Here is a 13,342-nt window from a genome sequence, read left to right as displayed (position 1 = left end):
GAGCGTTGGGTTTGTGTCCCTCGGAAGTATTCAATACAATTGATGCTGGAGCAGATTTGTTAAAAGCTACGTTCAGAAGCTGTGCTGTGGTGACTGCTCATTACTGACTGTGTTCATCTTCTGGTGTAGCAAGTGTGGACAGAAGCAGCAGACCCGTGGAAGGGGAACAATGGCTGAGTCGCCCTTGTCCATTCCACTCCTAAACCTGGCTGCACACCTTAGCAATAAATTAGCACAGTCACAACAAGGAATAAAAATCCAGAAATCATTTATTTTAATTACAAACATGAAAAGTTATTTACATCTGAAAATAATTTACATTTCACAAAGTGCATTAACAGTAACAACCTAGCATTTTAGATTCTTCATGTAACATTGGCAACAATGAGGACTCTGATCTAAATGAATAAGGTTGCAGTATTGGTCTATTATTGGCAATAATTATTGGCAATAACTGCAAGATATTACATTTCGGCACAATAACGATGGTCACAGATTACTTGGAAATTAAGAATCAAAATGAGGTCGTGGAGCAAAGAAATCTGAGAGAATAAATACACAAATCAGTAAACGCAGCAACTCTGGTTAACATGGTCAAAAGGGAAGTAAACTGAGTACTAGGATGGAACTGAAAAAGTAGATAGGTTGTCCTAAGCCTGTTGTTATGAACTCCGCTGAGGTTCAGTGCAAGGGCATCCCAAACACCAGAAGAGAAACTTGGAACGCCGGCTCTTAACTATTTAATTTTGCGATTTGGAAAACAAAATATATGGAAAGAGATGAAACCCGATGCGGAAAGGAGTCTGTCTTGTTGAACATTATTCAAATAACAAAAAAGGTTATTAAACTTTAAAATGCACAACAAGGCAACAGTAAAGAACATTTACAATTATCTATAATAATGGTTACTCAGACAATATACTGAAATTACCCTCCCTCCCAATCCAAATCTATCTACTTTCCTAAGCTCCAAGAATACACCTTCCCCAAAACAACATCCCATGGGTTTTACCACAATGAGGCAATTCCAGCAAATAATTGCTTTACAGGATTGGAGCTTTCTTTTAGTTTAGAGTAGAACACACACAGACAGACTTCTTCTGCTTTCATTTTACACAACAGCTTGATTCTGTGAGAGAGCTCTGCTTTGCAACTGGGTGCAGCTATGATCTAGATCCCAAGATAGTTGGTCTCTGCTTAACAAAGTGTCTGTTTCACCCAGCTACTAGGCACAAAGTAAAAAAAAACTAATCTCACAAGTCCTCAGTGTAGCCAGATCCCTATCCGTTTCTTTTTTTATCCAATTCTTTATTTTTCATTTCATTCCAGCTTCCTAACACTGTACTGAGTCTGGGTTAGACCACACACTCGGAACACAGTGTATAGTTCTGGTCATAATACTATTAAATAAAAGGAGGCACTAGCGAGGGTGCGAAAAATTTACAATCAGAAATGTGAGCTTATACTCACATAGGGAAAGCCTGCGTATCGTTTTTTCTTGAAAAGAGAAAATGTCAACATTTTAGTTTATTGTAGATTTTAACAGAATAATCACAGGGCGAGGGTTTCCACTAGTGTAAAGAAAACATCTTGAGAAGTCATTATAAATCACCAAAAAGTCAAAAAGGGAATTTCAACGAAGCTTCTTCAACCAAAGAGTGCTGAGAATCTTGACTACAGTGTGTGGTTAAAGTGAATAGTAAGCATGGATTTAAGGGGGATAAGTATATGAGGGAGAGTGGAATAGAGAATCATATTGATAAAGTTTGATGAGAATGAATAGGAGGAGGGTCAACTTGCGCATGAACGTTTGTATTGAGTGGTTGGGCTGAATGGCCTATTTCTGTGTTGTACGTTCAATGTAATTCTATGTGGCATGAAATTACATTGCTCCTGATTGGTATACCTTCAAGAAACAGCAAGCCCACCTTATTTTTTTTCTGAAGAGATGAGAAATTTGCTCCAGTTATTACGGTCATCACAGCCTTTTCTTTTAAGGAGATCAAAGTTAAATATTTTGACATGCCAAGAACAGTCACGGAGCCTCCTCAATCTCTACCTCGCAAATGCATATAACATTTCACCCCATCCTCTGTATAGGTTACACAAATTTAGTGGAGTATGGTAGCATAGTGTTTATGCAACTGGATTAGTAATCCAGCAGGCCTGGATGAGCATCCATGAGACGCGAGTTCAAATCTCACCGCTGCAGTTTGAGAATCTCATCTGGAATAAACAGTGAAGCTCGTTCTATGGTTTAAAAACCCATCTGGTTCACTTACATCTGTTCCCCTGACAGGATCTGACCTATTAGTGACTCCAGTTTCAAGCCATGTGCTGACTCTTCATTGCCCTTGGAAATGGCCGAGCAAGTCACTGAGTCACATTCCAGGAGGTGGCTCACCACCGCCCTCTAGTGGAAGATTAGGGACGAACGAAACAGACCAACCTTGCCAGCAATGCCCACATCCTGTGAATGAATTAAAAATTGCTGTATGTGTACATTTCACTAGTTTGAGTAGAGAGACTTAAAGCGCTCTTAAATGTTGCCTTATCACAGGATGTTTTCCATTCTGTGAGGAAACAAATTTTTTTTTAATACTTTTCCAATTCAATCAAATCAAATCCAATTCAGAGTCTCAACAAGTTGAGACATTTCAGATCCAGGCTGACAAGACAGGACGGGAGACCAAAACCACCCTGTCCTGGGCCTGATCTACATGAGTCAAGCTGATTGGAGAAGGGGGAGGATCCTCCTCCAAGACTTGAGCTCATTTGCATCTTAGCCAAAAGGCCGAGATGCCACTTTTAAAAATTGCTTCATATGAAACATATGAAGCCTCAGCGTAACCTAATGACCTCAACCAAGTGCAGATCCGATACTACACTTGATCTTAGCCAAAAGGCTGAGGAAACAAATGCTTGAATGCAATTTATATTGAGATTTTCTCAGTCAATTGTCACATTTTCTCGGATTAAAGGCACACACACATATATGTTACGGTCAATATGCATTGAACTCTCCACTGGATTCCATAGCATGCAGTAACCTCTCTCTCAGTATTTCGATATTGCTGTAGTTGGGGAGGTCGAGGGTCTTGGTACAGGTGTAGGCACGAGGATATGAACAATCCGGGTCAGTGCTCCTGGTGTTAATAATTGCAATGCTGAAACTCCGAATCTCTCCCACTGGGATTCTGTCGCTTCCTGACAGAAAGGCTGAGAATGGGAAAAGAACAGACATCGAAATAAAAGTCATATTCAGAACTATCAGGATTCATTTTTGGGTCAGTAAACTGGCCTCATCACATACCAGGTCCCCTCTACAGTTTCTGCACTCACTCCTGCACCTTTAACACTGTTTGCTGTGGCTGATGATGTAGAGATGCCGGCATTGGACTGGGGTAAACACAGTAAGAAGTCTCACAACACCAGGTTAAAGTCCAGCAGGTTTATTTGATAGCACAAACCACTAGCTTTCGGAGCGCTGCTCCTTCATCAGGTGAGTGGGAGTTCTGTTCACAAACAGGGCATATAAAGACACACACTTAATTTACAGAATAATGGTTGGAATACGAGTCTTTACAGGTAATCAAGTCTTAAAGGTACAGACAATGTAAGTGGAGAGAGGGTTAAGCACAGGTTAAAGAGATGTGTATTGTCTCCAGTCAATCACCAGGCAAGAGTGTTCTCTTCCTGTTGGGGAACACTTCAACGGTCACGGGCATTCGGCCTCTGATCTTCGGGTAAGCGTTCTCCAAGGCGGCCTTCATGACACACGACAATGCAGAGTCGCTGAGCAGAGACTGATAGCCAAGTTCTGCACACATGAGGACGGCCTCAACCGGGATCTTGGGTGCATGTCACACTATCTGTAACTCCCACGACTTACCTGGGCTTGCAAAATCTCACTAACTGTCCTGGCTGGAGACAATACACATCTCTTTAACCTGTGCTTAACCCTCTCTCCACTCACATTGTCTATACCTTTAAGACTTGATTACCTGTAAAGACTCGCATTCCAACCATTATTCTGTAAATTGAGTTTGTGTCTTTATATGCCCTATTTGTGAACAGAACTCCCACTCACCTGATGAAGGAGCCGCGCTCCGAAAGCTAGCGGCTTGTGCTACCAAATAAACCTGTTGGACTTTAACCTGGTGTTGTGAGACTTCTTACTATGCTGTGGCTGAACCAGAGGTTGCTACACAAAGTCAGGTAAATTCAAGGCCCCAAACGCCCATTTGGTTCCACATTCCAAAACTGAATTTGATCGCCAAAGCACCAGCAGAAAATGCCCTTTAAAGTAGATGAAATTTCACATATAAATTTGTTAGATCATTAGCTTGACGTTATTCCCTCAAAAGGCACAAACATTCGAGGTGGCGCGGTGGCACAGTGGTTAGCACTGTTGCCTCAGAGCAGCAGAGACCCAGGTTCAATTCTGGCCTTAGGTCACTGTCTGTGTGGAGTTTGCACATTCTCCCCGTGTTTGCGTGGGTTTCCTCCGGGTGCTCCGGTTTCCTCCCACACTCCAAAAGATGTGCAGGTTAGATGGATTGGCCAGGCTAAATTGTCCCTTAGTGTCTAACGATGTGCGGGTTAGGTTGATTGGCCATGCTAAGTTACCCCTTAGAATCAGGGGCATTGGCAGGGTAAATATGTGGGATTACAGGGATAGGGCCTGGGTGGGATAGTTGCCGGTGCAGGTTCGATGGACTGAATGGCCTCCTTCTGCACTGTAGGGTTTCTATGATCTGTATCATAATGCATCAATCCACTGTGACTAATAACGTGAGACATCTTGTAGATATTAATAATTAGCAATACACTAAATATCATCTGCGGAAGAGAGGCTTCAGTCAATTGGAGAGAATATAGAAGTTGAAATTGTTCTCAGGACATGTTAGGTTAAGGGGGAGGATTTGAGAGGTGTTCCAAATTTTGACGGGTTTGACACAGAAGATAAGGAGGAGCTGCTTCCACTGGCAGGAGGTCCAGTAATCGGAGGACAAAGAGTTAAAGTAATTGGGAAAGAAGGGGTGGTGGGGAGAATTTTTTAAGACAGTAAGTCATTCCAATCTGGAATGCACCGCTGAAAGAATGATGGAGGCTGATTCAGTAATAACATTAAAAAGAGGATGTATAAGTACTTGAAAAGGAAAGAATTGCAGAATGAGGAGCAAGAGAATAGGGAGAATTGGATAGCTATTCAAACGAGCAGGCACAAGGGGCCTTTAAGCTTCAATAATTTTTTTTGCCATCTTCAGATCTTTCCACCTTGGACGGTTAAATGAATAATATCAGTTGTACAAAACAAAAACATCCCGGACATTCTCTCTTCCACCTTCTTCCGTCGGGAAAAAAATACAAAAGTCTGAGGTCACGTACCAACCGACTCAAGAACAGCTTCTTCCCTGCTGCCGTCAGACTTTTGAATGGACCTACCTCACATTAAGTTGATCTTTCTCTACACCCTAGCTATGACTGTAACACTACATTCTGCACTCTCTCGTTTCCTTCTCTATGAACGGTATGCGTTGTCTGTATAGCGCGCAAGAAACAATACTTTTCACTGTATACTAATTCATGTGACAATAATAAATCAAATCAAAAATTCTTGGCCAGGCAATGGACCATGCTAAGATGCGCATATGTTACATTCAGTAATGCACACTAAGCTTACTCACCAAGAAACTGCTTTTTCTCCTCTTCTGAAAAGTTTCCAAAGACTTCCCAAAAATTCCTGACTGCGTTGTCAGTTTGCGTGTATCCATCGTAACGTGCATTCTATAGATATAAAACACAGACTAATGAAGATTAACTTGTGCTCTGAGTTTCAATGGTCTAATTGATATATTCAACATTTTAAAAATTATTTGATTCTGAACTAAGGGGCACAATTTTTAATTAGAGCAAGGCCATTGATGAGGGACATCAGGAAGGAGTTCTTTCCATCCTGCCCGCCCCGGGAATCGTAGCGAGTGGGACACGGACCATGTAAAGGTCCGTTGACCTCGGGCAGGTTTTTCCAGTCTTGGGGTGAGCGCGGTCGGAAAATCCCACCCAAAGTGTCACAGTTATCTGGAATACACGCCAAGGACGGTTATAGTGCTGACTCAATTGAAATTTTTAGGGTTGAAAGCAACAGACTTGTGTTAGGTAAGTTTATAGAATCATTGAATCCTTACTGTACAGAAGGAGACCCTTCAGCCCATCGAATTTGTACCGACCACAATCTCACCTAAGTCCTATTCCTGTAACCTCACGCATTTACTTTGCTAATCCCCCTGACACTAGGGCCAATTTAGCATGGCCAATCAACCTAACCTGCACATCTTTGGATTGTGGGAGGAAACTGAAGCACCCGGAGGAAACCCACGCAGACACTGGGAGAATGTGCAAACTCCATACAGACAGTGACCCAAAGCCGGAATTGAATCTGGGACCTTGGCGCTGTGAGGCAGCAGTGCTAACCACTGTGCCGCCCTAGGAATGTAAAACAAAACTGATTCAATCGGGGCAGAGGTATAGATAAGCCATGGTCTAACTAAATAGTGGAACAGGCTTGAGGATCTGAGCGACCCCTTCCTGTTATACCCCCCGCCCCATTGTACCTTCCACTGAAATGGGATGGCTGATCAAATTCCCATTGGCTGGGGTGGGTTGATATCATTCCCAGGGATTTGGTGTGGATGGATTTATAGAATATTGTTTAGTGTGCTGTAACACTGCACTCATTCTCAGTACAGGCAAGGTAGAAATTGTCAAGGACATTGAGAAGTAAATGTGGAACACAGCGCCAGACCTGTTCCAGCTGCTCCCACTCGTAATTGATGTTTCCGTGGATAACGTCCCTCAGTTCTTCCGCATGGAATACATATACAACTGGCAGCAACGAATTCCTGAAACCTTCTGCAAAGGCTTCAAATTGTTTCTTCACGGACGTGTTGAGTTTATAATCCACATAAGCATCAACATACTGCTTCCTATTTAAAAATAAATTAGAGTTAAACACTGTACAGTTTACACATGACACCTCAATTGGATCATTCCTCAAACAATCTAAACTCAGGGGAATATAAGCAAATCTGCATCAACTGACTTTTTATATCGACAGAATGCAAAGATCTCTATGACGTTTTAGAAGATTGTATTCTACCCCTCAGTGCTATAGCCTGTGTAATAAGGCCGGACTCCAGATGAACAAAGGGAAAGACTCTTCGTACGGTAGAGGATCAGAAGGACCTTGGGGTCCGGGTCCATAGGACTCTGAAATCGGCCCCGCAGGTGGAGGAGGTGGTTAAGAAGGCGTATGGTGTGCTGGCCTTTATCAATCGAGGGATTGAATTTAGGAGTCCGGGGATAATGATGCAGCTATATAAGACCCTCGTCAGACCCCACTTGGAGTACTGTGCTCAGTTCTGGTCGCCTCACTATAGGAAGGATGTGGAAAAGATTGAAAGAGCGCAGAGGAGATTTACAAGGATGTTGCCTGGATTGAGTGGCATGCCTTATGAGGATAGGCTGAGGGAGCTCGGTCTTTTCTCCTTGGAGAGACGAAGGATGAGAGGAGACCTAATAGAGGTGTATAAGATGTTGAGAGGCATAGATCGGGTGGACTCTCAGAGGCTTTTTCCCAGGGTGGAAATGTCTGCTACGAGAGGACACAGGTTTAAGGTGCTGGGGGGTAGGTACAGGGGAGATGTTAGGGGTAAGTTTTTCACACAGAGGGTGGTGGGCGAGTGGAATCGGCTGCCGTCAGGGGTGGTGGAGGCGAACTCAATAGGGTCTTTTAAGAGACTCCTGGATGAGTACATGGAGCTTAATAGGATGGAGGATTATAGGTAGGTCTAGAAGGTAGGGATGTGTTCGGCACAACTTGTGGGCCGAAGGGCCTGTTTGTGCTGTAGTTTTTCTATGTTTCTAAAACATTCTGTTCATGTTGAACGATTTACATAGATGATTTGGAGTTGGGGACCAAGTGTAGTGTGTCAAAATTCGCAGATGACACTAAGATGGGTGGAAGAGCAAAGTGTGCAGAGGACGCTGAAAGTCTGCAAAGGGATATAGATAGTCTAAGTGAGTGGGCGAGGGTCTGGCAGATGGAGTATAATGTTGGTAATTGTGAGGTCACCCATTTTGGTAGGAATAACAGCAAAATGGACTATTATTTAAATGGTAAAAAATTGCAGCATGCTGCTGTGCAGAGGGACCTGGGTGTCCTTGTGCAGGAATCTCAAGGAGTTGGTTTGCAGGTGCAGCAGATAATTAAGAAGGCAAATGGAATTTTGTCCTTCATTGCTAGAGGGATGGAGCTTAAAAACAGCGAGATTATGTTGCAGCTGTATAAGGTGCTGGTGAGGCCACACCTGGAGTACTGTGTACAGTTTCGGTCTCCTTACTTGAGAAAGGATATACTGGCACTGGAGGGGATGCAGAGGAGATTCACTAGGTTGATTCTGGAGTTCAGAGGGTTGGCTTATGAGGAGAGACTGAGTAGACTGGGGCTATACTCATTGGAATTCAAAAGAATGTGGGGAGATCTTATAGAAACGTATAAGATTATGAAGGGAATAGATAAGATAGAAGCAGGAAAATTGTTTCCACTGGCGGGTGAAACTAGAACTAGGGGGCATAGCCTCAAAATAAGGGGAAGCAGATTTAGGACTGAGTTGAGGAGGAACTTCTTCACACAAAGGATTGTGAATCTGTGGAATTCCCTGCGCAATGAAGCAGTTGAGGCTACCTCATTGAATGTTTTTAAGGCAAGGATAACATTTTTGAACAGTAAAGGAATTAAGGGTTATGGTGAGCAGGCGGGTAAGTGGAGCTGAGTCCACAAAAAGATCAGCCATGATCTTATTGAACGGCGGAGCAGGCTCGAGGGGCCAGATGGCCTACTCCTGCTCCTCGTTCTTATTAAATTGTGTTGCAACTGACTTTAATTGGTAATTAAGAGCATCTGGCCCCAACTAGGGAAAGATTACGGAATCATTGCAAGAGGGTTAAAAAAAAGTGTTGGTGAATCGAATGAATCTGTTTCTTTGCTCTGTAGTCTTGGAAATAAAACTGTCGTGGGGCAAATATTGGCTTCAGATTCATCCTTCCCTCAATATACGATTATTGAATTTAACACGGTCAGCCTATCAATAAATACTGTAACCAAAGGCATTATGGTCAAGCTACCACTCCATCTGAACTGACTGTCAATTACATATTGTTCATTATCAAATTCTTGGAGATATAATCAATGATTGGAATTCGCTACCACAGAAAGTAGTTGAGGCCAAAACATTGAATATTTTCATTAGAACATAAGAACATAAGAAATAGGAGCAGGAGTAGGCCATCTAGCCCCTCGAGCCTGCCCCGCCATTCAATAAGATCATGGCTGATCTGAAGTGGATCAGTTCCACTTGCCCGCCTGATCCCCATAACCCCTAATTCCCTTACCGATCAGGAATCCATCTATCCGTGATTTAAACATATTCAACGAGGTAGCCTCCACCACTTCAGTGAGCAGAGAATTCCAGAGATTCACCACCCTCTGAGAGAAGAAGTTCCTCCTCAACTCTGTCCTAAACTGACCCCTCCTTTATTTTGAGGCTGTGCCCTCTAGTTCTAGTTTCCTTTCTAAGTGGAAAGAATCTCTCCACCTCTACCCTATCCAGCCCCTTCATTATCTTATAGGTCTCTATATATTAGACAGTTAGAAATAGCACTTGAGGCAAAGGGGATAAAATTATATGGGGGCGGGGGGGGGGGGGGGGGGGGGGGAGGGTAGAGAGAAGGGTATTGAGTTGGATGATCAGCCATGATCATAATGAATGGCGGAGCAGGCACGAAGGGCTGAATAGCCTCCTCCTGCTTTCTATGTTGGTGCAGCCATCGCTAGTGGCAAGTCAAGAATCACAGCATTTAAAACAATCAATCTGCTTTCAGTAAACCGGCTATGGCAGTCTAGTAGTTCAAGAATCCTGAGAACACAAGTCCAACATGGTAGTCCGAGAACTGATATTTAAATAAACACCTGGGAATGAAAAGCTTGTACCAGTAAAAAGGGTCCGTGATAATGTTTGATTATTGTGTCAACTCAACAGGTTCACCAATACGACTTAGGAAGGAAGCCTTTCACCCTTACCCATTCCGTCCTGTATGTGACTCCAGTCCAACACTAAGATTGAGATTCACAATGTCTTTATGGAATAAGGGTACCAAGTTATAGGCAGAAGGGCTGAATCCTGCTACTATGACTCTTAACTCTGAAATTACCTCGCATGCTGCTCCAGAGGATGAGATAGTGTTACTAAATATGTTAACCACCTGCCAAGTGTGGCTAATGACATTTCTAAATGAATCACAGAATCATACAACACAGAAGCTCATTGTGTCAGTGCTTTGAAAGAACTATCTCATTTGTCTCACTTCCAACACTCTTTGCCCACAGCCTCACAGATCCTTCCTTTTGATGTATTTATCTATTGTAAGACCAATATTAAAGCACCGGACTTGTTGAAACTTCAGTAAACCTCCTTAAAATATATGTTACAGTATATATATGAAACCATGCCACCAAACAAAGCATATCCTTTAGAAGACGTGAGGTATAACTGTATGCAATGTGTATGACTGAGTTATGCAACCATCCTTAATTAGTGCATAACACTGGGTGCCATAACACATGATGCTAAGGTTTAGATATCTACATCTGATTGACCATTGCAATAAATGCAGCTCAAAGTGCAAATAAATTCAGTAACGACTGAACAGTTTATATTCATGGAGAACATTTACCTATTATGCTTTTGAACAGGGGTGTTGATACCATCAGGAATGAGTTCCACTATAACTATGTTCCCATCAGCTGTTTCATTGGGTATCTGCAAAAACAAAGCTCACAAAATTATGGGCTGCATTTCTTTTCTCTCCTGGATGGCTACAGTTTATAATCAGTATTCTACAACAAGTTTAAACTTCATCAGAAGAATGAGGGGGGATCTTATAGAAACATATAAGATTATGAAGGGAATAGATAAGGTAGAAGCAGGGAGGTTGTTTCCACTGGCAGGTGAAATTTGAACTAGGAGGCATGGCCTCAAAATAAGGGGGAGCAGATTTAGGACTGGATTGAGGAGGAACTTCTTCACCCAAAGGGTTGTGGACCTGTGGAATTCCCTGCCCAGTGAAGCAGTTGAGGCTACCTCTTTGAATGTTTTTAAGGCAAAGATGGATAGATTTTTGAACAGTAAAGGAATTAAGGGTTATGGTGAGCGGGCGGGTAAGTGGAGCTGAGTCCACGAAAAGATCAGCTATGATCTTATTGAATGACGGAGCAGGCTCGAGGGGCCAGGTGGCCTACTCCTGCTCCTAGTTCTTATGTTCTCATTATCACATTTATCTTTTCATTTAAGTACACAATTTATATTAATCCAATCAACTCATTTATTGGGCTCTTTAAGCGCTGATTTTTTTCTCCAAGGTGAGTTCTCCCCTGGGGGTGGGGGAGGCTGAGAAAGTGAGAGATTCACAGGCCTGTTTTTTTCCCTCTTCAGCGTCAACTGCGCTATTTCTCCTGATCTCTTCAAACGCTCCTCCAGAATTTCTGCCCCCCCTAACCTCCAACCAGGCCATTCGCCGCCGTCTCCTACTTGTCATTATCAATGTCTACATATCCAACTTGCAGATGTCCTTATGACAGAGGTATGTACGTTCAGCAAGTCGTGTTCCAGTGGCTAGTTCACCACCTACAAGGTCTTTTGAGTACATGACCACTATCCATTTGATAAACTCAGCCAAGTCATTGCAGATGTCCCCTTATGTAACTTGTGCAGTAGTTTAGCAGCATTCCCATTCACCCCGTAAAGAGGGTTTCACCACTGGTGTGTGACTAAATCCGCACCCCTTAATCTTTTGTTATCAGATAAAACAAACTGGGCAAAATTGGACAACTTGTAAAATCAATTATTGTTGAACCTGCTGTAATCTCACCCTCTCTGCGGGCCTGGCACCTACAGTAGGGGCACTGCCAGCGAAGCATTCAAGTGAATTGTGGTTCTGGAATGGATGAGCTTGTGGAGCCATAGCAGATGCATTCAGCTCTCCAAACCTACAGAGTCCATCTAGGTTCTGCAGGTTGGAGTGTGCACTGCTTCAACACTGCTGATTCTGGGTAGGCTTTGGCCCCTCCGGTCTACGCTGTGAACTTCTAATTTTGGTTCAATTTGTTAATAGTTTGAAAGTGAATCAATTAGTAATGTGTTAAAACAGTAAACTTACAGTAAAATCCAGACAAAACTCATCTTCAGTATCATCATATTCATAGTCAAGGATTTCCTGGAGTGAACTGTATTACCAAGGAAAGACACGGAAATTGAAAGCTCGTCAGTGAGATTTGTCATTGTGTTGTCAAAAGTTTCAAAGCAAGATTTGTATAACACTATTCAGTTGATTAAAAATAAAAATAGGATGGCACAGTGGTTAAGCACTGCTGCCTCACAGCGCCAGGGACCCGGGTTTGATTCCCGGCTTGGGTCACTGTCTGTGCGGAGTCTGCACGTTCTCCCTGTGTCTGCGTGGGTTTCCTCCGGGTGCTCCGGTTTCCCCCCACAGTCCAAAGATGTGCAGGTTAGGTGAATTGATCGTGATAAATTCCCTCTCAGTGTACCCGAATAGGCGCCGGAGTGTGGCGACTATGGGAATTTCACAGTAACTTCATTGCAGTGTTAATGTAAGCCTACTTGTGACACTAATAAACAAACTTTAAAAATTGGTTGATTTCCATTAATCAGGAAGTGCTCAATGGAACAGATTTGCAAACTTTAGATTTTACGTTGTCTTCTTTATGACTTTTTTTATCATAACTGCTTGTAGCAATTTTAAAAAATAGGATAGGTCTTATTTTTCCCAGGACATTGAACCAAGGCCAAGAGGTTCATTTTGATTTGATTTATTATTGTCACATGTATTGGTATACAGTTTCTTGTGCGCTATACAAAGTATACCGTTCATAGAAAAGGAGAGGGTGCCGAATGTAGTGTTACACTCAATAGCTAGGATATAGAGTAAGATCAACTTAATATAAGATAGATCAATGCCCTGTTATTATAGGTTAGATAATTGGGTGGATTAAGAAGTTATGTCAATGTTTGGAGTTCACTCACTTTCCTTCTGTCGGTGAGAGTTCCTTCAGGTCTTCCAGTGTTGGCTGCTTGTGGAGCAGTTTTTTGTACAAAGCCAACGGGAAGTTAAAATTGCACATGTAACGATTGGACACAGCGAGTCCGCAAAGAATTCCCACCAGATAAAATGCATCATCCATTTCTGGTTCCTGTGCATATTT

General features: G+C 42.7%; 1 protein-coding gene across 1 annotated transcript in view; it reads right to left on the bottom strand.

Annotated features, from left to right (window-relative positions):
• Nucleotides 1-252: 252 nt before the first annotated feature.
• The window catches only part of LOC144491386 (putative E3 ubiquitin-protein ligase HERC3), a 56,374-nt gene continuing 43,284 nt past the window's right edge, over nucleotides 253-13,342 (bottom strand). The window contains exons 20-25 of the mRNA XM_078209145.1: nucleotides 13,164-13,330; nucleotides 12,280-12,346; nucleotides 10,798-10,883; nucleotides 6,809-6,989; nucleotides 5,691-5,790; nucleotides 253-3,219 (exon numbers count right to left, since the gene is read on the bottom strand). Of these exons, the coding sequence (XP_078065271.1) occupies nucleotides 3,005-3,219; nucleotides 5,691-5,790; nucleotides 6,809-6,989; nucleotides 10,798-10,883; nucleotides 12,280-12,346; nucleotides 13,164-13,330 (816 nt within the window). The 3' untranslated portion in view covers nucleotides 253-3,004. The remainder of the gene's footprint in view (nucleotides 3,220-5,690; nucleotides 5,791-6,808; nucleotides 6,990-10,797; nucleotides 10,884-12,279; nucleotides 12,347-13,163; nucleotides 13,331-13,342) is intronic.

This window comes from Mustelus asterias, chromosome 1 (assembly GCF_964213995.1).
Source record: "Mustelus asterias chromosome 1, sMusAst1.hap1.1, whole genome shotgun sequence".
Lineage (NCBI taxonomy): Eukaryota > Metazoa > Chordata > Chondrichthyes > Carcharhiniformes > Triakidae > Mustelus > Mustelus asterias.
The sequence above is the reverse complement of the archived record's forward strand: the minus strand, read 5'-3'. Positions and strand labels throughout refer to the sequence as shown.